Raw genomic sequence first — 26,014 nt, 5'->3', positions numbered from 1 at the left:
AATTAACAGCCGGCGGTCACACAAACCAACTTTGCAGTTGGTGAAGGTGTTTCAGAATTTACATGAACTTTGGTTCAACTACAAAAAATGCGTTAGTAATTATTTTGAAGGATCTTAAGTTTACGTCTAAACATGCCTCCACTAGCAGGCAGGTCATCAGGGGTATAAACACAGACAGATGTACGGCGCAATGGCCGACCAGAACATCAGAATGAACTTATATTAGAGTCTGCCTCTAGACCGTGTTGCTTAGATTTATTTTTACGGGACTGAAAAGAAATTAGTTACGTTATTTCATACACAACTGAAATATAAAATACCAAACCAACGCGAACGCCGAACTTCAGAGGTTACAGGAAACCAAACAGCGGCAATAGCCAACCAAACATGCAGATGGAATCAACGAATTCCAGTGGGCAGAAACGGCAAATAAATAAATTACAAGATAATTTCTATACGGGCGGATGGTTTTGAAACAGCTAAGGACAACTAATATGAACTTACTAGAATATGCTGGCCACCTGTCTTACGAGAATAGCTACATTTTCCACGGAGGTATGAGGAATTTACAAACTGATTTGGTGAATACCACAAGACTAACCGAAGCATACAATGAGGCCCATTTCTGGGTCACCCCTGGTTTCCCTAAATAAGGAGTTAAATAATGGACAACCTGCACTGCAACACACACATATAAGCAGAATTAAATATTATTCTAATAATATACATACTCCAAGGAATAAAATAAACTGAGATTCCTGAGGAATCTCGCTACACACTGTTTCAATGCAAGTCTAGCAATTTGGCGGATTAATTTCTGACCAATCCAGTTCCAAACACGTTCGATGGGTGATTTGTCAGGAGAACCTGTAGGACAGAAAAGCAGTGGCAACCGTTGTTAACCAGAGAAATCTTCTACATTCTCATATGTTCCTCCCAACATTTGGTTAAACATGTTATACCGAATTGATTGAAGGTAAAGCAGTTTCTCTAGATCGAGGACCTACCTGCCTGCTGTTAAGATATTCCTAATACATAGCAGTTGGAATTGCAAGATGTGTTCAGCAGCGCACAAAGCAGCACACTAAGCCTTTGTGCATTAAGCTGCTGAGAAACGTGGCTATCACAGTTGCATTTTACAGATACGAGTATCACTTTAAGAAAGTTTCAGATGAGCCTCGTTCAGAAAAATTAGAATTTGCCAGTTAGTATGCCAGCTACAGTGGTGACATGGCAATGTTAGGCAAAGTGTTTGTGGTTCGGAATAAAAGAGGAGACGGCAGTATTTGTGCCACCAGTACAGCCTCCAGCCAATAGCGTCGAACAGTCGAAGCATATAGGTGCACAACTGTAACCGTGCTACAGCGTATTCCCAAAGAAACGACACTGTGGAGGATAGCTGCACATTACATTATGGCCATGCGGACACGATGATGATAACCCTCGCTGTGATCAAATATCTTGGTACAGTAGGCACTCCGGGCTACGTATAACCCTCTACTATCCGCTGATTGCTTTGTTTTCACCTTTTTTAAATCATGACAATGTAGGAAGTGGCAAATGGAGAAAAAACGTAAGGGCTTCTAAGAATTACCGTTTCCGTAGCCGAATGATAGAAAACCAAGGATAACTAAAACCGAAAACACCGATAATATACATTTAAGAAGAAGCAATTTTTGAGCTAATATAATAGCACAGTTAATGTAATAGCACAGTTTACTCGCATAATTTCTAATAAAGAAAGATCTTATATTAAAATCTTTTAAGATGCTGCAAATCGAATAATAAATTACATTAAATAAATAGAAATTTTTGGTTTTAAGAAAGCATAGAAGATTTTAGTTAATTTTTAGCAAGAAGAATATAGTTAATTGAGGAACATACGAATACAGCTCAAAGTACCTAGCCGGTGAAGGCAAAACCTGGCGAAAAGAAAACAAAAAAATTAAGGTGGTTAGCGTCGCTGCCTTCGGTGCAGAACGACTGCGTTCAATTCTCGGTTCCTCCTCAGATTTTTTATAAGACAGGGAGGTGTGGAAAGCGGTCGACGCAACTGGCCAAACGACGAGCTGCTTCAATAAAGAAGCAGCGGCAGAAACGGCTGTATGGATTGGCGATGTGATAATCACATGCCCCACGATCATCTACCGTCCCTCGTACTCCTCGCAGGCAGCAGACGGCCAGGTGAAACAGGTCTAAACACTAATCCACTAGTGGTGTTTACGTTTAACTTTCTAAGAATGTGAATGGAGTGTGCCACAGCTTATTAAGTCATTAGTTGAGTACTCGGTGTTACCCGGGTATATATTTATTCCATTCCTATACGAGTCCATCTCTTCCTCCCCCTGTGTCAGTCCGTCTCCTTCTTCACCTCCTTCCTCTCTGTCCATCTCTGCTTTCATCTCACCGCCTATCTCTTTCCACCTCCTCCACCCCATACTTTTTGTCCATTTTCACCTCCCCCCTTTCTCTCTGTGAATCTTCTCCTCTGACCTCTGTCAATCTGCTCCTTCCCCCTATTCAGTCTTCTCTCTCCCCCTGTAGTTCCATCTCCTCTTCCCCCTTACTTTGTCAGTCTCCTCCTTCCCCCTCTTTCTGTCCGTCTGTTTCTCCCCCTTTCTCCGTCTGTCTTCTTCTTCCCCCTGTTCATCTTCTCCCCTTTCCGTTCTGTGCCCAACCCGTCCTCTCCCTCTCGGTGTCTATCTGCTCCTCCTCCTGGCTGTGCCTCTCTCCTCCTTCCCCCTCGTTGTCTATCTATCTCCTCCTCCTCTCTTTTCCCTCCACATTATGACGCACACCACAATAGGAGACTGGTGGTTTTTACCCCTACAATATTTATTTCCAGATTTAACTAATATGTGTAGCAAATTTGATTGAAATCATTCCAGGGGCTCAGATTGATCATATTACCCGCTGCTTTGCTCGCTTGCACACATGTCAAATATATTTCACACATACTTAACATATTTCACACGTATTTGCACACATATTTGACCGGTAAGTCTAGCGATTTTTGCCCCGCAGTTTCATTTTCACGCAGCTCAACGTTTATGACGTCGAACTTCCTGAACTATGTGCTGTACAATGATATAATTTTTCAGGTACGTTCAGTGTTATATATGGCTACTGTCTGCGAAGTGTCTTGTGAATACAGTCAGTACTTGAGATAAAATTAAAGTGTGATACTCATGCGGCAGTCTGCTGCATGAATAGCGAAAATGAAGTAAGCGATAAAATTTTTCCTTTCGCGATTTTATGGAGTTCGTCAGCGAGAAAAAAATTTCATAATGGTCTGAAATGACGTGAAAAGATTGTTGGAAGTCTCTAAGTACTCTGATTCTCAAATACTGGATGATTAAATTATGCGTATTCTCGTGTCATGGATTACAATGCATTTTCACACCCACTTTTTTTTTTTTTTTTTTTTTTTTTTTTTTAAAGGTGGGAGCCCCTCACGCTGGGACAAGCATGGTGACCAACTCAAAAGGTCTACTGTCACCTCTGCATTGTTAGTAATAAGAATCGAGGAGATCGCAGCAGCGAGGAACTGCGATGATATACGTACATCTGGGTAAGATTACCCATTAATACGGGCGCATCTGGGTGATAGAAGTGGTCGAAAAAGCTTGACAGAATCAAGCTTGAAAGAAGAGCAGTTTCGGCAGACGGAAAACAGTGCCAAGGCAAGTGCCAAGGGGAAAAAAACCTCTGCGACAGTGTTAGGTTGGGTAGTAAGGGTAGTAGCGGTTTCTTGCTATCTGCGACAGATCGTGCAAGGTAAGGTTATGTTAGTGATCCTGTCGAGGAGGTGAGCGCTGCTGCTACTGGCACCGACGATGTCTCCTGGCCAGCTGCTGCAGCTGCTGCTGCTCCTATGTCGCTGCGTGTTCCGGTTGCCCCACCCGCACTCCTACCCCTTTTATAGGTGGGTGGCTTTTACCCTCATAGCGGTTCTTTCCAGACAGCAAGAGATATGTGTACCAAGTATAGTTGAAATTGGTCCAGTGGCTTAGGAAGAGATGAGGACATACATACATACGTACATTCATTTACGAAGATCCATTTTTATAAACTGTATGGATTTTATACATGACCAGACATCTTTTGCAGTTGTCTCGAAGGTTAGCGTAGAGTCAGACTTAGCGCGATCGGACGCCGACGCGCCAGCGGAGTTAATTCGAGGTGCTCGACTCGACCGCAGGGGGCAGCTGGGGCAGTGTGCGGAGTGCGGAAGGCGAAGTGTGCCGCGGAGAAAGTGAAGTGCTGCCCGTCACGCGGTCAGCCGGCCTTCCGCGGCCGCCTTGTGTAACAGCGGAACACGCCGCGCCGCGCAGCGCAGCGCCGTACCAAATGTGACACACTACTTTCTCGCGTCAAAGGTCAGTGCGGCGAGTGGGCCTTCGATATGGGGCGCAATTTCGTTTCATAATGGCCGAACGCAGGCGGAATACAAGATCCGAAATCGACATCTTTAGGACAGACATGCTGCTCTGTCATCCAGGAAGTAACAATAGATAGACATAAATGTCTCCTGCATAATGAGCGTATTAGCGCTACGCACAAGCTGAGTTGTACAACGATGAAGTAGGAAATCGATCATTGTATTAGAGGTATCACTCAATCAGCTTGTCAGAAATAAGATTAATGTGTAACTTGCAACGTGGAGCGACTCTCTCAAACTGTCTCAGTTTCGCTGATTCTTTATCTCAGGCAGATTCCCATTTTGCCTAGACAGGAAGAGTAACGCCACGCTCCAAGAAACGTCCGTTACAGTAAAATGAGGGGCGGCCATCGGGAACCGAATCCGAGATTTGCGTCAACTGCTACCAAACTCTAACGCTGGGCCACACAGGCGGTCTTTTTGTCAGAGATGACTCATGGAACAATAGGTAAAAACAGATTCACAAAGGTCTAAGGCCTGCACCTCGAGTAGTGCTATCGTTTAACTTTCTACGAAACTTTCCAAACACCTCTCCAGTGCCTTAACCACAGCACCAAATTTACAAATTTTAGTGTCCCACAGAGCGAGGTGCCGCAGCGGTAATACATGGGACTCATATTCCGCGTTACGCCGCCTAAACCCCCATCAGACCATCCAGATTTAGGTTTCTCGTGATTTATGTATATCTCTTAGGGCGAATGAAGGAACAGCTCCTCTGAAGTGGCACGGCCGATATCCTTCCCCGTACTCTCCCTCCCGAATTTGTGTTTCTAATAGCTTCGTCGTAGATACCAAACCATAACCTTCTTTCATTCGTTTAGCATAGAGTACATCAGTGGCTCTAGACATACGAATTCACAGTGCGAGAAATCTAAGGTATAAACATCTCTGAACTTGGAAATTGTTATCGTAAAGCAGTAGAGTGAAAAAATCGTTCTCTGGCTACAGTGTAATTACGGGGCGCTTTCTACCTATGTTGAAGGACAAAATTTTGCTGTGAAAGCTATGGGATGTGTGAACATTATCGCTGACTAGCTGCACATCTTTGCAATGGACTTGCCGCAATGGATGCACCGGTTCCGTCAGATCTCCGAAGTTAAGCGCTGTCGGGCGTGGCCGGCATTTGGATGGGTGACCATCCGGGCCTCCATGCGCTGTTGCCATTTTTCGGGCTGCACTCAGCCTCGTGATGCCAATTGAGGACCTACTCGACCGAATAGTAGCGGCCCCGGTCAAAGAAAACCATCATAACGACCGGGAGATCGGTGGGCTGACCACGCGCCCCTCCTATCCGCATCCTCAGCAGAGGATGATACGGCGGTCGGGTGGTCCCGATGGGCCACTTGTGGCTCGAAGACGGAGTGCTTTTACGTCCACTCTTTAACGTGAGCCCTCTCATGCTCCTCAAACAAGATTCTGGCCTTATACCAGGATTACGCTGTTGGAAGACACCACCCCTTTATGTAAACAACCTGTGTCTTGCAACTGCTAGTCGAATGGCTTGAACTGTAGGAGATGCAGCGCCGTACTCTCGACAAAACCCACGGTGCACAGCCGTAATTGCGCCTGAGGTACGAAGAACGCAAAACGCCTTTTACTGCTGTGTTCTCACACTCTCAACTCGAAGCAAGTTGGATAATGCCCGAGCGAGGGAACGTCCTAGAGAGCTACAGAGAATGGTAAAAAATATCTAAACACCAAAAACACAACACATTAGCACCCTTAAGACAGTGTAGGGAAACCGTTAGTGTTGTAAACAGCTTCCAGTCGTCTCTGAATGGACAAATACCCGTTCAGATCTTCTGTGATTTTCAAAGTATCTTATAGCATTATTCCTGCAAAGCAGTGGCAAGTTCAGGGAACAATGACGAAAGTGGATAATGATAATGCATCTTCCTCTCCAATTTAGACCACAGCGGCTCAATAATATTGAGACCTGATGAATCTGGTGGTCAGTGGAGATGAAACAATTCACCCTCTTGCTCACAAAACCAGTCCTGAATGATGCGAGCTTTTTGAGTAGAAAGCCTGCCATCTTGGAACACAGCATCATCATAGGGAAACAAATATTGTATCATTGGTTTGACCTGATAGGCCAAAATGATCACATTATCCTTGGCAGTAATATGGCCTTTCAAAGCAACCATGTGGCTCGTGGAATACGACGATACGGTTGTCCAAATCATCACCGAACCCTCGTCTTGTTTCACATTTTGGACGAAAACTCGGCCATAAGTTGTAAACAGTGTGAACCAAGACTCATTCGACCACGGCACCACGTTTTCCTGCTGCAGAGCTTTGCATCACTGATGAGTGGTGTTGGAACTGAATTCCATCTATCCTTGCAGTTCCCTGATTGTGGAGTTCCCTTCGTGATCTTTTGGTCCTGACAGGATTCGCGAGTGAGACATTCAATTCTGCAGTGACTTTCGCAGCTGTTGTCTTCTTATTTTTCGTCCAATCCTCTTCAATGACCGTCTGACACAGCCAATCAACACACACTTTCGTCCGCGTTGTGACTAAGCGGATGTTGTTTTCAGCTTTCCCTGTACGCGGTATGAACCCTCGACATGGAGCCTCTTGAAACGCCAAACACTTCGGTTACCTTTGTTACGCAAGCACTCACCATACGAGCACCAACAATTTGTCCGCGTTCGAAATCACTAAGCTCCGACATAATACACTCACAACTATACTGTTCGACCACGACTGACACTTACAACGTGTTGAGGACATGCACAGGTGCCGTTAGTGGTCAGATACAACAGCGCTACCTTCAGACTTGTCTAAAATCTGCATTTATGTTCAAGCATTCATTGTATGTTGTATGTAATCGAAGACCTAGAAACGACGGAGAGGCTCCGTCCCTGCCGCAGCCGCAGTGGTCCACAACCCAACGACGACTACCGCAGTCCACTTCACCCCTCCGCCGCCCCACACCGAACCCATGGTTATTGTGCAGTTCAGCCCCCGGTGGACCCCCCCCCCCCCTAGGGAGCGTCTCACACCAGACGAGTGTAACCCATGTAACCCATATGTTTGCGTGGTAGAGTAATGATGGTATATGCGTACGTGGAGAACTTGTCTGCGCAGCAATCACCGACATAGTGTAACTGAGGCGGAATAAGGGGAACCAGCCGGCATTCGCCGAGTCAGATGGAAAACCGCCTAAAAACCATTCACAGACTGGCCGGCTCACCGGACCTCGAAGCAAGTCCGCCGGGCGGATTCGTACCGGGGACCAGGCGCTCCTTCCCGCTCCGGAAACCCGTGCGTTAGGCCGCTCAGCTAACCGGGCGGGCAAGCATTCATTGCTCGCCGTGTTACCATAATTATGTCCAACCCCTGCACTTGGCAGACTTCACGGCAACCACATGAACCGGCTACTTACAAATGGCGCCAAGGTAATGTATTACTTGAGAAACGTAACTTGAAATTCACCAACATGCTCCTATCTTCATTCGTATGGAAGATATCGATAGTTTGTGATATCGCATAAATATTTGAAACACACACTATTTTGACTGTTGTGCAGATGCGCTCCGTTGGTACTACCTGTGCGAAGCTGACGTGAACAAACGGATGCACATAATCATACATAAGATTCCCGTTCAGTTCTCTGATGCGAGACGATGGAAAAACTCTCCGGGAAACCTCTTAGGTCCCTCTGGAGGCAAAGTAGAAATTGACCTTTACCGTACGTACTGGTGAAGGAAAAAACATCACTCCTGTCGCTGTTAACTGGGAGAAAGTGACTGACCATTTCCCAGAGGGAATCCACTCAGCAACTTTCCGCCGCATTTCCGCATCCGTGTAGAATTATCCACCCAAATGCCATCACTATGGTTATTAACATACGAATTGTTACACTACCGTTCGCGGTAGCGCAGTTGCTTTGGTGCAAGTAGATTCAGTCGAGCCGGCCAGTGTGGCCGTGCGATTCTAGGCGCTTCAGTCTGGAACCGCGTGACCGCTACAGTCGCAGGTTCGAATCCTGCCTCGGGCATGGATGTGTGTGATGTCCTTAGGTTAGTTAGGTTTAAGTAGTTCTAAGTTCTAGGGGACTGATGACCTCAGAAGTTAAGTCCCATAGTGCTCAGAGCCATTTGAACCATTTCATTCAGTCGACAAAGCTACACAGATCTCACCGTTACCAATAATACTATTAACGATTTAAAATTATCCCTGCGTGTGACAATAAATTCAATATAACTAAAATCATATGGCAAAACCTGAAATGCATTTACTCAGTTGCATGCACACATAACCACAGAATTGTTGATATAAAAGCTCTATATTCATTTGCAGTTAACCAGTTAACACGAATCCATTTGCGTGTTATAACGTTAATATTTAAAACGCAACTCAAAACGTGTTCTAAATAAGCGGGGAAAATTGAGAAATTTATCACAGAATCCCCAGTTACGGTATAACATATGCTTATTGGCTAATGCAGTACTGTAGTGACTTAGCCTAGTCAACTGCCTTGATAATACAAGTAATGCAAAAAATAAATTTCCACACTTTTACAACTGTATAAATGGGGCAGAAGAGTAAGTAGAGACTGTTCTAGACTACGGAAGTAGCTATTAAGAATAATTAAGCATTAAATTATAAAGGTACAGAGAATGACAGAATCTAGCAGACTAAATAGGGAAATAGGACTTTTTCTTTTAGAAAAATCTGTTCCCCAAACGAATTCCTTGGATTCCTTGGGTGACAGCTGTTTATGGGGAGAACTAATACAGGAAGCGTAGTGTATAGTATTTCCACTGAGAATGTACTGGAAAACTCTACATTCTAAACATGTTCATGAATTGGCTCATATGAGAAGTATGGATTTAAGAAGAAAATGAAAAGTTTAAAGAGGCACAATCACGAATCTGGAGATTATAGGTGACACATGTGCTCGGTTACATAAAAGAAATATACTAATTCTTCACATAACTTACTTTCAGTACAGTGAGATTAACTGTTAGTTACTGTGAACAAGACAGAGGATGTACTATTCTGCTGGTAATAAAATGAAATTTATTACATTTTTAGTGTTGGGATCCAAATCTGACGACGAAGAAATACGAAATTATTTATAGAAATTAAGAAATTGCTCATATAAGCGCGCTCGCACGTACACACACAAACACACACACATATATATTAGGGACCAAAACACTATACAAGGAACTATTAATTTTGTCTAGTCGACAGCGGAAAGCTGGAGAACTGACGTCTGACTTTGTTGGAGAAGAATGGGGGAAGTATTCGTTATGCCCTCAATCAAACGACCTACTAGTGTTTCGTCATAAATGATTTAAGAAAGACATGAAACATACACTGGAAGGTATGAAGTAGTCTTTGTCTATAATGACAATAATTTGTCTATTTTTTTTTACAAGTTTCTCTTTATTGTGTTCATAGAATCACGACGTGCACAGTCTGTTCAATAACCTCCAAGATTGATTTTATTCATGGCAACTAAGCTACCTAAGAGCAATAACTACATTCGTAGCTTCCACTAACAAATGTTAACAACAAAAGCGCGTTCAACCAGGCAGTTGTGAGCAGACAGTGTAAAGCAGTGGACTGGACGTTCTACTGTAATACGTCACAAATCGCAATGGAGCAGCGTCTCTAAACCAAGTGTGCAAGACATTCTGCAGAATATTTTAAAGAGGAAAAAAGCATGTGCAAAACTTGTCCCACACCCTTTGTATCCCGAAAAAAAGAACGACCCTTGGTCGCATGCTACGACTTGATTAAAATGCAAAATGCGCACAGTTTTTTCTAGACACGGTTGACGAGACTTGTTTATCAGTACGAACCTACCACAGAACGGCAAAGTGTAGAAATTCACATGAAGGGTCCACTCTTTGACAACATAACCGACATTCAAGCGGACGTGACGTTTCACATGGTTGTATGAAAGTTCTGTGCGCTATACTGAAGTCGAGAGGGGGCTATATAAAACACTTGAAACATTAAAATCTCCATCTTAACTTTGTTTTATGTTTTGTTAGTGCACAGGCCAACGAAAGTTTTTTTCAAGAACTTTTTTTACTTTGATAGCTGATCTTCATAGATTTTTATGAGCTGAATCCAAATCTAGCCTTAATCGCCCATACTTTTGGAGCAATATACTTTTTATTATATACTATAAAAATCATATGCTATAAGGTAAACGGGGAAATTAATGAAACGCTTTGTTACAACATAAGCATGGTTTGTATTTACAGTAAGCTACTCAAACCAATGATATGTGTTAATAGAGGTTTCACTTGCCAGCTGAAACTGGGTTGGATTTTCTTTCTCTTTTTTCTTTGAAGCTTCTTGTGTAGCTTTTTCTATGATGAGTTGCTTGCTGAACTTCTCGGTGAAGTGACCAACAGTAGTCCCCCATCATACTGGTGTTCCAGCGGCCTTAGTAGCGTTTTTCCATCACTAGTTTTGGATGAATCAATAAACAGCCTCTAGTCTTCCTTTTTGTATTCAATACAGACTGGGAATGTCTGAGCAGCACACTAAATCACCTTCTTGTTGAAAAAACTTGGAAAATTCCTGCTCTCTCTTTCTATACATGTATATGGTGGTTCCAACTGCCAGTAAATTCTTTTCTTTTAATCTAGAGCCAAGCAATTCAGCAATTCTTTCGTTAAGCCCAGATCCCTAACCAAATCGCTAAGCTCAGTATGAGTAAACAATTTGGGCTCTACACTTTCTGTATTACAATGGAATTCATCATCATCTGGTTCATCTAAATCAGATTGTACATCAGAAAATACTTCTGCTGGAATAGAATTTAAGTCATCTGTTGGTTCAGGAACTGGCAAATCTACACCATGCCCTACTGGTCAGATGGCGGACGGAAGGTAGGGTAGCTTATTACCTTCTTGTTTTTCGAATTATGACCAGTAATATCAACACTGCAAAAGTAGCAATCATCGGAATAATTTCTTGGCTCCCATATCACAGGAACAGCAAATCTAAAGGCTTTTTTCTCCTTTATGGACCATTTTCTCATATCTTCAACACACACATAACTTACCTTACGCAGCGCCCAGGATTTATCTTGATCACCAAGTTTAGATACAAAGTATGATAGATAAACCTTTTTCACAAATTATTTGGTGTTTTTTAATCACAAATTCACCACAAATATAACAAAAACCGTTAGCAGAGTTTTTACAACCACGATTAGACATTGTACTGAGCACATGTACAGGAAACGACAAAGTGAGGTTAGGTTGACAGTAAACAAAACACCATCTGCTAACACAAAAATAGAATCGACCTTTTTTTGATAGCAAATGTTTTTCAACAGTGCTACCAACGTCATCTACATTCATTACACCTCCTTTTTAAATTATTTTAACTGTATAAAAGCTGTTAAGCTCTTTAAAAAATCGATTAATTTAATAAATTTAACTGTAAAATGTGAAGAAATGGTGGGTGATACAGTTTTTTAAGTATCACATTTGGATTTACCACCCTAAAAAACATAAGAATAAGGTATTTTCAGCAAAAAAGTTTTTCCATCGTTGGCCTGTTAGCTAGAACAGATATAACTGTGCCTGAGACCAGAGAACTGAAGAACTAAGTATACGCAAGCTGGGCTGCAGGCTGAATACACTGACATGGTGGCTTCTAATTGGTAAAACTGGAACGGTCCGAAAAGCACTGCTAGATTGTCTCAGTCCTCCCTTAGAACTGTTTCGAAGTAGACGGTTGTGCTCTGCTGATGTAGGCTACAGAGATATAATTTTCATCCTTTCTTTAATTTGGTCTGAGTCAACTGAAATCTAGGCCATGAAAATTTTTGATATTTGCTGACCATAGAAGTGTTGTAGGAAATACAATGACATGAATACCCTTAGCTGCATACAGGCGTTGATATAAGTCAACGGGGAAAGATGAAAATGTGTGCCCCGACCGGGACTCGAACCCGGGATCTGCCGCTTACATGGCAGACGCTCTACCCATCTGAGCCACCGAGGACAGACAGTGCGACTGCAGGTAATTGTCTCTGGCACACCTCCCGTGAGACCCACATTCGCAACTTATTGTCCCGCACTATATTCACAGTGCCCCTGCCCATCATAGTCATTACTCGCGGCTTTACCACCGATTCCCGTAAGAGTTCGGGCACTGTTTGTGCAGCCGCACAGAAGAAGATGGTCAAATGGCCGGTGAGCCTTAACTATATATATATGAAGATGGTGGTAACGTAGGTTAGTCAGAGCCAATGCCAGAAGTGATACTTATTTCCTTCTTTGGAGAAGCTGAAATGTAATTGAGCGCAGTGGAAAAGTAGTTCTCGAGACGTTTGTTTGATTTCTGATTTCGAAATTGCAAGCATACCTTAGGCGGTGGGCGTATGTAGGATCCATCAGAAATGAACAGTAAAACAACTAGGCTTGCATGATGTTCGTTGACACAAATACAAATAAATCTCAGTTGCCTTCAAATGTAAGAAATGTGTCTTTCTTACTGAAAGAGTTACTTTTAATTTGCTTCTGCTAAAGACATGGCCTAGCTTTCAGTTGACTCAGACCAAATTAAAGAAAGGATGAAAATTATATCTCTGTAGCCTACATCAGCAGAGCACAACCGTCTACTTCGAAACAGTTCTAAGGGAGGACTGAGACAATCTAGCAGTGCTTTTCGGACCGTTCCAGTTTTACCAATTAGAAGCCACCATGTCAGTGTATTCAGCCTGCAGCCCAGCTTGCGTATACTTAGTTCTTCAGTTCTCTGGTCTCAGGCACAGTTATATCTGTTCTAGCTAACAGGCCAACGATGGAAAAACTTTTTTGCTGAAAATACCTTATTCTTATGTTTTTTAGGGTGGTAAATCCAAATATGATACTTAAAAAACTGTATCACCCACCATTTCTTCACATTTTACAGTTAAATTTATTAAATTAATCGATTTTTTAAAGAGCTTAACAGCTTTTATACAGTTAAAATAGTTTAAAAAGGAGGTGTAATGAATGTAGATGACGTTGGTAGCACTGTTGAAAAACATTTGCTATCAAAAAAAGGTCGATTCTATTTTTGTGTTAGCAGATGGTGTTTTGTTTACTGTCAACCTAACCTCACTTTGTCGTTTCCTGTACATGTGCTCAGTACAATGTCTAATCGTGGTTGTAAAAACTCTGCTAACGGTTTTTGTTATATTTGTGGTGAATTTGTGATTAAAAAACACCAAATAATTTGTGAAAAAGGTTTATCTATCATACTTTGTATCTAAACTTGGTGATCAAGATAAATCCTGGGCACTGCGTAAGGTAAGTTATGTGTGTGTTGAAGATATGAGAAAATGGTCCATAAAGGAGAAAAAAGCCTTTAGATTTGCTGTTCCTGTGATAAGGGAGCCAAGAAATTATTCCGATGATTGCTACTTTTGCAGTGTTGATATTACTGGTCATAATTCGAAAAACAAGAAGGTAATAAGCTACCCTACCTTCCGTCCGCCATCTGACCAGTAGGGCATGGTGTAGATTTGCCAGTTCCTGAACCAACAGATGACTTAAATTCTATTCCAGCAGAAGTATTTTCTGATGTACAATCTGATTTAGATGAACCAGATGATGATGAATTCCATTGTAATACAGAAAGTGTAGAGCCCAAATTGTTTACTCATACTGAGCTTAGCGATTTGGTTAGGGATCTGGGCTTAACGAAAGAATTGCTGAATTGCTTGGCTCTAGATTAAAAGAAAAGAATTTACTGGCAGTTGGAACCACCATATACATGTATAGAAAGAGAGAGCAGGAATTTTCCAAGTTTTTTCAACAAGAAGGTGATTTAGTGTGCTGCTCAGACATTCCCAGTCTGTATTGAATACAAAAAGGAAGACTAGAGGCTGTTTATTGATTCATCCAAAACTAGTGATGGAAAAACGCTACTAAGGCCGCTGGAACACCAGTATGATGGGGGACTACTGTTGGTCACTTCACCGAGAAGTTCAGCAAGCAACTCATCATAGAAAAAGCTACACAAGAAGCTTCAAAGAAAAAAGAGAAAGAAAATCCAACCCAGTTTCAGCTGGCAAGTGAAACCTCTATTAACACATATCATTGGTTTGAGTAGCTTACTGTAAATACAAACCATGCTTATGTTGTAACAAAGCGTTTCATTAATTTCCCCGTTTACCTTATAGCATATGATTTTTATAGTATATAATAAAAAGTATATTGCTCCAAAAGTATGGGCGATTAAGGCTAGATTTGGATTCAGCTCATAAAAATCTATGAAGATCAGCTATCAAAGTAAAAAAAGTTCTTGAAAAAAACTTTCGTTGGCCTGTGCACTAACAAAACATAAAACAAAGTTAAGATGGAGATTTTAATGTTTCAAGTGTTTTATATAGCCCCCTCTCGACTTCAGTATAGCGCACAGAACTTTCATACAACCATGTGAAACGTCACGTCCGCTTGAATGTCGGTTATGTTGTCAAAGAGTGGACCCTTCATGTGAATTTCTACACTTTGCCGTTCTGTGGTAGGTTCGTACTGATAAACAAGTCTCGTCAACCGTGTCTAGAAAAAACTGTGCGCATTTTGCATTTTAATCAAGTCGTAGCATGCGACCAAGGGTCGTTCTTTTTTTCGGGATACAAAGGGTGTGGGACAAGTTTTGCACATGCTTTTTTCCTCTTTAAAATATTCTGCAGAATGTCTTGCACACTTGGTTTAGAGACGCTGCTCCATTGTGATTTGTGACGTATTACAGTAGAACGTCCAGTCCACTGCTTTACACTGTCTGCTCACAACTGCCTGGTTGAACGCGCTTTTGTTGTTAACATTTGTTAGTGGAAGCTACGAATGTAGTTATTGCTCTTAGGTAGCTTAGTCGCCATGAATAAAATCAATCTTGGAGGTTATTGAACAGACTGTGCACGTCGTGATTCTATGAACACAATAAAGAGAAACTTGTAAAAAAAATAGTCAAATTATTGTCATTATAGACAAAGACTACTTCATACCTTCCAGTGTATGTATCATGTCTTTCTTGGACTCAAAAGCTTGATCGCAAAGAAACTTTATGCTGTCCTGTCACATCCTCCATGACTCCAACTATCCGTCTGGTTCTCAGTCGACTCCGTCATGCCGGGCGGAGTGGCCGTGCGGTTAGAGGCGCCTTGTCCCGGATTGCACGGCCCTCCTGCCGGAGGTTCGAGTCCTCCCTCGGGCATGTGTGTGTGTGTGTGTGTGTGTGTGTGTGTGTGTGTGTGTGTGTGTGTGTGTGTGTTGTTCTTAGCATAAGTTAGTTTAAGTAGTGTATAAATCTAGGGACCGATGACCTCAGCAGTTTGGTCCCTTAGGAATTCGCACACATTTGAAAATTTTGACTCCGTCATCTTTGACCACTTATGTTTCCATCTAATACTCTTTTAACTATTTACCACTTATCCGTGCCACATCCCGCGCAAATTCTGATCTGGCTGAGTTTACTATCCTTCCCATAAGTGGATCTTAACAGACAGTGTACAGCTCAAACCCATCTTCCTCTGTCATAAGTTAGACCAACAATTATTTGTAGTACCTTTCTCTCAAAGGCAGTGTGTATCGCTTACTACTGAAATATTCGTGTGTGGAGTTGCGCTGGTGTGTGATCTCGTATGCGGTGCCTTTGTTGCAGCGGAGTACGTGCGGCCTTGCGCGCGGTCTGACCCTGAGCTGAGCGCGTGCATCGGGCGCGCCATCGACCACCTGCGACCCTTCATCGTCAAGGGTAAGTCGCACAGGTGCCAGAATACCACATTCCAGAGAAGGATTCTGAAGCAGATTCATTCCCTTCGGACGTCTACTGCACAGTTATAATACGAGGGGCGTTCAATAATTAATTCAACACTTTTTTCCTGTAAGCTGTTGGTTTTATTCAAGATTCTAATACACCATATTTCGACGGCCTTGAGGCAGCGATGGCAGACGCCTCGCCCAACGAGTCACTGTGCTTTTTGTAGACATTCTGCAAGTGCTTATGAATATCTGCGATGCTCTGGTTTTCCGCCAAAAGAAACTCAATGACAGCTCTCTGTTTGGAATGGACCTCCGTTTGAAGAGTACGTATACTGCCGCCACTTATCGGAACTTATGAATCTGTAGGTGCCGAAGCGGGAACATTACACGATGTCGCACAACAACTTCCACATTTTTTCAACCGAAATTGGCCGAGAAAAAAATTTGTTGCGTTGCCTATTGAACGCGCCTCGTATAATATTACGAACGAAATTAGGAGCATTGGACAAGGCTTAAATTTACGAAACCCGCATTATACGTAATCTCGATGGCTCCTTCATTTTTCAGTAGCGACGTCATTCGTTTGTAAATAATTTCTTTGTGTACTGTTTAAAACACAAATTCTTGTATAAGAAGTACTATGAAAATAAGTATGTAATTTAGCTCGTATTAAAACATAGCTAACTTATTTTCCTCTGTGCTTCCTGCTATCTCTGTTAAGTAATTTCTACTGTCTGTACTGCAGAATCTCTATGTTTCGCTAAGACCACTGCTGGAGTCTCTTTAGTAACCTGTTATACTGAAATAAGCTGCTCTTTAAACTGCGTAGACTATACAAGTCATACGTTTAATCACTCATTCAAACACGCTACATGTATAGGAGATAAAACTATGGTAGACATTAATCATATGACAATTTCGGTAGCAAAAACATGCAGGAACGAAGAATAAAAATTATTATGTCTGGAGTTCATGTCACGTGAACGAATCTGTTACTGTCGAAATTTATTATTCATTACTCTGAGTTAGTAGCTCACCATTTATATGGCTATATTTTAAACAGCGAAAGAAGGCAACAACCGTTAATCCAGCATTAGAATATAAAATTGACTGGATTACGATATACGAGGATCTTCACACTAATCTGGAATTTAACTATATAGTATATATTGGTTTAAATAGGCTTCGCCTGTGAGATGCTTCCTGTGCTAGCTGTACAGCCCAGGCAGCTAGGCTGGTTAGATTTACAATAAATTCCACTATTAGGCCTGAGCCTCTTTTTAAATAATTAATTCACTACATTAAAACACATTCGGTCAATCAGAAGTTTCTAATATATTTGCAGTAATTCTTATTAGGAAACCTGACTTTGTGTCTATACTGCGACAGTTTGCTTCTCATCAACAACCAGCGATATATCTTCTTACCTTGCTGACGTCACCAATGGCTGCGGCGGGAAGCTGCGTGATCTCTGCTCCTCTCATGTCTTAGTGTGCCACAAATGACGAGTCTCAACAGCACTTAAGCTAAAATTTCGTTAAAAATTATTACATCCAAAATTCTTTCTTATGAACAGCGCTAGATTAAGAATAAAAGTTTTAAATAACGCAAAGGAGGCCACTGGATAGGATGTGAGCTGATGATCCGGGGAAACACAACATTGTCGTATTCGAGGATGCACACCTCCTTGAATATATTTGTTGGAAGCGTGCACATTTATTTACAGATTTGCTTCAATGCAAGTTCGTGCTATGCTCTTACAATTAATAACAGTTAATAATAGCTTTACTTTTGTCCCGTAACTCGAACGTGAGCATGATGTTTTTCCTTTTATCAGCACAGCTCATTGACAGTCCATGAAAAGAACAAAAAATGGTTCAAATGGCTATGAGCACTATGGGACTCACTTCTGAGGTCATCAGACCCCTAGAACTTAGAACTACTTAAACCTAACTAACCCAAGGACGTCACACACATCCATGCCCGAGGCAGGATTCGAACCTGCGACCATAGCGGTCGCCCGGTTCCAGACTGAAGCGCCTAGAACCGCTCGGCCACAACGGCCGGCATGAAAAGAACATACATAGTTCTTTTCCCGACAATATTATTATTGACTCTTAACGTCAGTTATTCCTCTATACCTATTCCTATTGTACGCCCTGCTACAATGTCAATCAGCTATGTAGCTTCTTGAATTTGGCGTAGATGCTAGCAGCCATTAAAGTTTTTCTGAATATCTTCTGTTCTTTCCCACTCGCGAATCATCAACAGGGTAACACCTCTATCCACTCTTCAGTTCTCGTTCCTCTAGTTTACCATCCTTTAAATATATGCACTGTCCTTGTATGCAATAAATAGCATTCATCAGTTAGTGTATACAGCAGCACCACAACCACGCACCAATACCACGACAGATTTCAACACACGGCCGTAACTCTCGGGACCGATTTCACCCTTTTCTATATCAATTGACACTTCGTTTGATACTCATTCCTCAGACGCAGACCAAATTACTGCTCCTTCACATACTCACTTCCACCGAATCCCATAAAATCGAAGAACTCCAGCATATTCCATTTCCAACTCACAGATCCTCTATCAACTGTCTTCGTCTTCCCTGTTTCACTTTAACACAGATTATATTTAGTGCTAAGTAGGCAAAACACATGATAAATTAATTTACAATAATTTATTACATTATACAAATTTCCATAGAGGGAACATTTTCATAGCATAACAAAGTACACATAGTCTATCGCCTAATCAGAACAGATAATTACGCTTTAATAAAATTTCCGTCTCAGAATGAGTAATGCTAATAGGATTCAGTTCCGTTTGATACAATACACAGACGAATGTGGCAATCCCCAATCGACAAGGAGATGTTATATCACCTTTAATAAGATCATGATAAGATAGCCGAGCAACAAAGACATGTTATTGTAGAGAAATCACTAGATTTGGTGAAACTGAACAGAAGGTCCTATTTCAGAGGCAGGTAACGCCCTCCCCTCTTCAAAGAAGGTAGTGATACAACGATGCATTGCATTGTACTGGTTCCGAGTGCTATCGCCTTGCACATTTCTCCACTGTTACAAGTGAATATCTCCCATAAGTGACGAGTGACTGGCAATGTAGGGCGCAGGAATGATGTTCTAAAAGTGAATAAAACATTCTCGGTTTTCTTGGCGCATCAAACTAGGGTAAAGCATTAACCTTTCGCTGACCACTAATTTCGTATTCACCAGGATCAATTGGTTGTCGTGTATGATATTGCAATGCACTTTTACAGGTCACAACAAGCTTGTGATTGGTCAGCGTACGTCAACATTACGTCACGCTGCCTTAGGTTATGTCAACGTCATGTAATACAACAAAAACCTTCCATTAACATGCGGATAAGATGATCATTAAAAGTCCCTGTGAGAATAAAAAAATCTTGCAGTTGCCTTGTACATTGTAATTAATATCGGCTTCGCTATTATAAGATAGCGGGAGTGACAAGGCTCACAAGTAGTGGTTCTGAAAGGGAATTCAATCCGTTGAAGGAGAAAATACTGCCAAGGCGATTGCGATATTGCTCAGCTATCACTAGCACGCGTATCCTGATCCCAGCACAACACACGACACCAACCACAGATAACTAGGTCCTGTCCCAGCAGTAGACAATTGAACTCGTTCCCTATGCGGGAGCGGACGCGAGCGACTTTCTGGTTCACTACACCGAGCCAATTAATTACACGACGTCTTTCTACGCGTTCGAGGCTGTGCCATTCCGCCGGCAACTAACCAACATTCGACTATACGGAGTCTCTTAGCAAATATAAGACTGGAAACGCAAACTCGGTCCATGCGCCTGGAGGTCACATCGGTACGGACCAACTGCCGTGCCATCCTCCGCCAATGGCGTCACTGAATGTGGTCTGGAGTGGCGTGGGGTCAGCACACCACTCTCGCAGTTGTCAGTTTTCGTGACCTACTCGATCAAGTAGCTCCTCAATTGGTATCACGATGCTGAGTGCACCCCGTTACAGTCCAGGAATGTTCCAATAAAAAAACCCAAAGCGTTATAATTGTCGGCAAATATTCTACAGAAACGAAGGTAACATCGTATGAGCCCCATGTATGCGTAACAGGAAGTCTGATTTCTTCAGTATATATAAACGATTTACCGGATGTTATCAGCAGTACTACAAGATTGATCACTGTCGACTCTATTGTCCACAGGAAAGTGTCGTCATTGGATGCTTGTAAAAAAGAATGTAAAAAGACTTCAAAAGTTTTTCTCTTCACCTAATAAATGTGGATAAACGTGAGGTAATATCTACGACATAGATAAATAAGAGTAGTGCTGAACATATTGAGCACGTCAATTCGTTTAAGTGTGACGAATTTGAGAGTATTGTTGCAGCGTTTGGAGTGCTTATCAAGGGGAGATGACAACAGACTTTAACGTTACGCGTCTGTAGTCGAGCGTTTCGGCCACCTTGCGTTGGATGGAGGTAATGTGAATTTGCTTGTGGGGGCCTGGGGCCCAGGACGCAGCGTGGCCGCAGCAGCAAACGTGCCGCGACTGAGCAAGCCAAAGCAACCAGGACAGACGGGCCAGGCGCCATGGCATCGCCAAAGGATCACATGTGGGGAAAGTCCCGGTATTCGGACGACGCTTCGATCGCTTAAGAGGGCCGGCTACGTTCCAAAAAACTGAAAGATAGCTTCTTGCAGCTCTCTGAGAATCCATAATTATTCACTGTCATGTATTAAGGCAGATCTAAATACATCTGCGATCTCAGAAAAATGAGGTACATCCAATGACACAAAAATATTTTCATTTCTTTAAAACTACAGAATATTTCACAGCCAATAAACAATCTCACAATGAACTTCTGAATTAACAACCTCCAAATGCTTCATGCAATTTCAACATACGTTATCTCAGATGACAGCATTGCATTATAGCTATCATCTCTGGAAGCTACGTACCTGTATCTATTTTATTTCTTTATTTATTACGTTTTTTTATATCTTCACATTACGCCAATGTTTGCCAGAACATCGTATTCCCCACAATTACACTGCAAATGAATACAGCATGAACACCTCACATTTTGTCATACTTTTGTGTTTATGGAATGAACAGTTTAGCAATTTGCTGGTAACTTTATTTCAATATTAATTGCAACTGATGGTAGAAAATCATGGTAATTTAAGAAGTGGTCAGTCACATGCATTAGCTGACACCACCTTTGTAAAAGAGTGTCATTTGCTTCTGACAAGCAGTCTTAAACAATTGTTTAAACAATATTTAACAACAATCTGTTGTCATTTATCATTTGCACTTGCGCAGGAATACTGGATTATTTATTTATGAACAAATCTTTGTTTACATTTATTGTGAATGGTCTGAGTGTGACCGAATGTTTATAACATTTCGTTATTTAAATATTGTTGTAAGACGATAGTTTAGTGAGGGAACTGGTCGAGTTGAATCAAATGATGTCTGTAGAAAGTAACAGCGATGTATTTTTGGTAGGAACAGCCTTCATCCAATGGAGAAGCAGACAACAGGGGCATACTACAGGAGTCAAGTGGAGATAGTGGAGTGAATAGCTCAAGGGACGACTGTTGGTACTTCTAAAAGGAGGCAGATCTGTCTGTGCTAACTAGCGGTATTCGATCATTGAGGTGTTTGATTCTAGGCCACTATGTTAGCTTCTGAAGAGGCGCCATATTTCGAGAGGTCTGATCGTGCTCCAGAGTATGACTCTAAATTTTTCAGCTTGTAATTCCTCTCTGTGGATAAACAGAGTATGAGTTACTCTTCTTTGTACTGCGTGTTAATTTGTAAATCATTATGTTGAACTATAATTTTTTGGAGCTCGTGAATATTTTGTGTTCTGTGATTACAATATGAACTTAGTTTTTGCATATCTTTGATGATTACTTAGTTTGGGGTTTTTGCTATCATTCTCATAATGCTCTCAACATAACTCTGCTGCATTCGGTAAGGGTATTTTCTGTCTGTATTTTAAGTGAATATCGTTTATTTGAGATCTATCATAAATTACAGACATTAGAATAGAACACTTGTTAATAAATTACTCATTTAATTTTTTTCGAATATCGCTACTAAGGCAACAGAAGGGATGAAGGTGCTAGACCAATGTATGCGCTGTCTTTCTGGAACCTGGTTTTCTGTTATACACATCTTCAAAAATTAGAGTCACTGGAGTCTATCAGTCTTAACCAAAACGGCACGTACTCTCTCAGCGGCATACAAACGCACACATACGGACTCCCAAGTACAGAATAAAAGTTGCTAACGTAGCACTTCGTTTAAAACGCACTACTACCAAAAAGGCCAATGACGGGATGTACGATGAAGCAATAATTCGCGCAAATATGACATTCTCATAACATAGAATAAGAACGGGTTGTCAGTCACCCTGAGAACAAAATTCAGCTTAACAATCTACGTCCAACATCTTACACCGCACTATGATACCAAATTCGTTTCTCCATTCGAGAAACTGATTGGTACCAACTTATCATAGAGAAAACTTGTATCTTCAGTGTGGCCATAAGAACCGGAAAGTGGTAGATAACTAAGACCGTGAGGGAGTCATACATAATAACGGAGTTCTCTGTTGTCTGCGGTGCCGAAACTGCCCTTTACGGACTTGGTGGACGACATCATTGCTGACAGAAAGGTAGTACACTGCCCCTTAAATTAGTGAACAGAAAGCAACAAAATATCTTTTATTTTTATTGAAGTTAGGCTTTTAATAAAACATGTTTTTTTAAACGGACTAAATGGTACAAAATAAATTCTCCTATCCCCACACACATTCCTAATCCCATAAAGATAGCCTTGAGAATTTGTGCTTGTGGATCTTTAATAGCTGTGCAAATACTTGTAGAATTTAAAACGAAAAACTTGGGACCCGCGGATAGTTCACCTCGTTGCCATTATCTGTTGCTTGTTCCCCATGTTTTGGGTTTTAATTCTACAAATAATTTCGCAGCTATTAAAAGCTTACAAGCACAAATTTTCAGGACCATCTCTATGGGGTTAGGAATCTGTATGGAGCTAGGGGAAATTCTTTTATACTTTTTAGTCTGTCTTAAAAACGTGTCGTATTAAAAAGCTTTTTATTTAAATAATTATATTTTACTTCTATAGAAACAGGCGGCGCCTAGATAGCGACTGTGGGCGTGGTGTGTGGGATGTGTGGGCGGCTGGCTGCAGTCAGTCCCGGGCTAAGCGCGCCCAGCTCTCCAGCGCGTGTCTCGCTGCCCGCAGGTATCCCGGAGCTGGCGGTGCCCACGATCGAGCCGCTGGTGATCCCGCGGCTCTCCATGGAGAACGGCAACGGGGCGGTGAGGGTGCGCGCCGCCTTCCACAACGTCACCATCGTCGGCGCCAGCAACTACACCGTATCCGCCGTCAAGTACGTCTCTCTCCACACCGGCGCTTCTAGCGATACCAGCCGAAACTCCCCGGATACTCACTATCTCAATATTCACATTTCGTTGAATGCTGCACAACGCTTTCTTGTCACTGAAATCAAAAACAAATAATTGCAATTTTCATGAAAGTCGTTGCCAGCTCTTTGTCTCCTGTATTGACTTGGCACGCAACCGACACCCTATTTCATCGTTATAGTTATCAGGCCAGACCACAGAATGCATATTACTATCTTTGCAGCAACATTATTATACTCTGAAGAGCCAAAGAACCTGGTACGCCTGCCTAATATCGTGTAGGGCCCCCGCGAGCACGCAGAAGTGCCGCGACACGACGTGGCATGGACTCGACTAATGTCTGAAGTAGTGCTGGAGGGAACTGACACCATGAATGCCGCAGGGTTGTCCATAAATGCGAAAGAGTACGAGGGGTTGCATATCTCTTCTCAACAGCACGTTGCAAGGCATCCCAATTACGCTCAATAATGTTCATGTCTGGGGAGTCTGGTGGCCAGCGGAAGCGTTTAAACACAGAAGAGTGTTCCAGGAGCCTCTCTATAGCAATCCTCAACGAGTGTGCTGTCGCATTGTCCTGTTGGAAATGTCCAAGTTCGTCGGAATGCACAATGGTTCAAATGGCTCTGAGCACTATGGGACTCAACATCTGTGGTCATCAGTCCCCTAGAACTTAGAACTACTTAAACCTAACTAACCTAAGGACATCACACACATCCATGTCTGAGGCAGGATTCGAACCTGCGACCGTAGCAGTCGCGCGGTTCCGGACTGCGCGCCTAGAACCGCTAGACCACCGCGGCCGGCGGAATGCACAATGAACATGAATGGATGCAGGTGGTAAGACAGGATGCTTACGTATGTGTCACCTGTCAGAGTCGTATCTAGACGTATCAGGGGTCACATATCACTACAACTGCACAAGGCCCACTCCATTCTAAAGCCTCCACCACCTGCAACAGTCCCCTGTTGACATGCAGCGTCCATCGATTCATGATCTTATCTCCATCCCCGTACACGTCGATCTACTCGATACAATTTGAAACCAGACTCGTCCGACCACGCAACATGTTTCCAGTCATCAACAGTCCAATGTCGGTGTTGACGGACCCAGGCGAGGCGTGATGCTTTGTATCGTCCAGTCATCAAGAGTACACGTGTGGGCCTTTGGCTCCAAAAGCCCATATCGATGATGTTACGTTGAATGGTTCGCACGCTGACACTTGTTGATGGCCCAGCATTGAAATCTGCAGCAATTTGAGGAAGGGTAGCACTTCTGTCATGTTGAACGATTCTCTTCAGTCGTCGTTGCTCCCTTTCTTGCACGATATTTCTCCGGCCACAGCGATGTCGAAGATTTGATGTTTACCGGATTCATGATATTCATGGTACACTCGTGAAATAGTTGTATGGCAAAATCCCCACTTCATCGCTGCCTCGAAGATGCTGTGTCACATCACCCGTGCGCCGACTATAAACCCACGTTCAGACTCACTTAAATTTTGATAACTTGCCATTATAGCGGCAGTAACCGATCTAACAACCACGCGAGATACTTTGTGTCTTATATAGGCGTTACGACAGCAGCGCCGTATTCTGCCTGGTTACATATCTCTGTATTTCAATACGCATGTCTACACCTGTTTCTTTGGCCATTCAGTGTATGCTCTTTTACAGGAATATTCTGGCTATTATTCCGGTGCAGACGAAGCCCGATGCCTCAATGTGGAAAACCTGTAACTATCCGAAATATTGTCATAGACACCTGCATCCGTTGTACCATTGACCAGAAGTAATCATATTTGGAAAAATATTCCCATTTGATCACACTACGTACACCATATTTCTCCATTACGACAGCATATTTATGTAAATGCCAGGTACACGTATCCCATTTGAGTTTTGCATTAAGTACAGCGACTCATTACTTGGTAAAACCGTCATCTAATCCCCCATTCCGTCAAAGGAATTTGTTCTTCTGACAAGCAGTTCTGAGTAGTTACACGACCATAGAAACAGATCCCTGTCACCTCTTTCAGGTCGTTCTCTTCCATACGGGTATCTAAGTTGCAACGGAACTCCTTTGGAGTAGATGATAAGAGCATCTTACATATAGCTCATGCAGTGCGCGTTTAAGATTTAGCAATTCCTTCCAGTTATATAATCAGAGCAACTGCTTCCCAGACGTCTACATTTCAAAATAACGTCGTATGTATGCATAGGCAAGTACAGTGACATCTGTCTTGCGGAATGTCTAACTTACAGTCTCCAACAGTCATTCTCCGTTAGATGGTTCAAATGGCTCTGAGCACTATGGGACTTAACTTCTAAGGTCATCAGTCCCCTAGAA

At 42.3% G+C, this 26,014-nt stretch overlaps 1 protein-coding gene across 1 annotated transcript in view; it reads left to right on the top strand.

Annotated features, from left to right (window-relative positions):
• The window catches only part of LOC126236989 (circadian clock-controlled protein daywake-like), a 122,144-nt gene that overhangs the window by 75,861 nt on the left and 20,269 nt on the right, over positions 1 to 26,014 (top strand). Inside the window, exons 2-3 of the mRNA XM_049946714.1 lie at positions 16,082 to 16,174; positions 23,486 to 23,633. Coding sequence (XP_049802671.1) covers positions 16,082 to 16,174; positions 23,486 to 23,633 — 241 coding nt within the window. The remainder of the gene's footprint in view (positions 1 to 16,081; positions 16,175 to 23,485; positions 23,634 to 26,014) is intronic.

Source organism: Schistocerca nitens, chromosome 2 (genome assembly GCF_023898315.1).
Source record: "Schistocerca nitens isolate TAMUIC-IGC-003100 chromosome 2, iqSchNite1.1, whole genome shotgun sequence".
NCBI lineage: Eukaryota > Metazoa > Arthropoda > Insecta > Orthoptera > Acrididae > Schistocerca > Schistocerca nitens.
The sequence above is the reverse complement of the archived record's forward strand: the minus strand, read 5'-3'. Positions and strand labels throughout refer to the sequence as shown.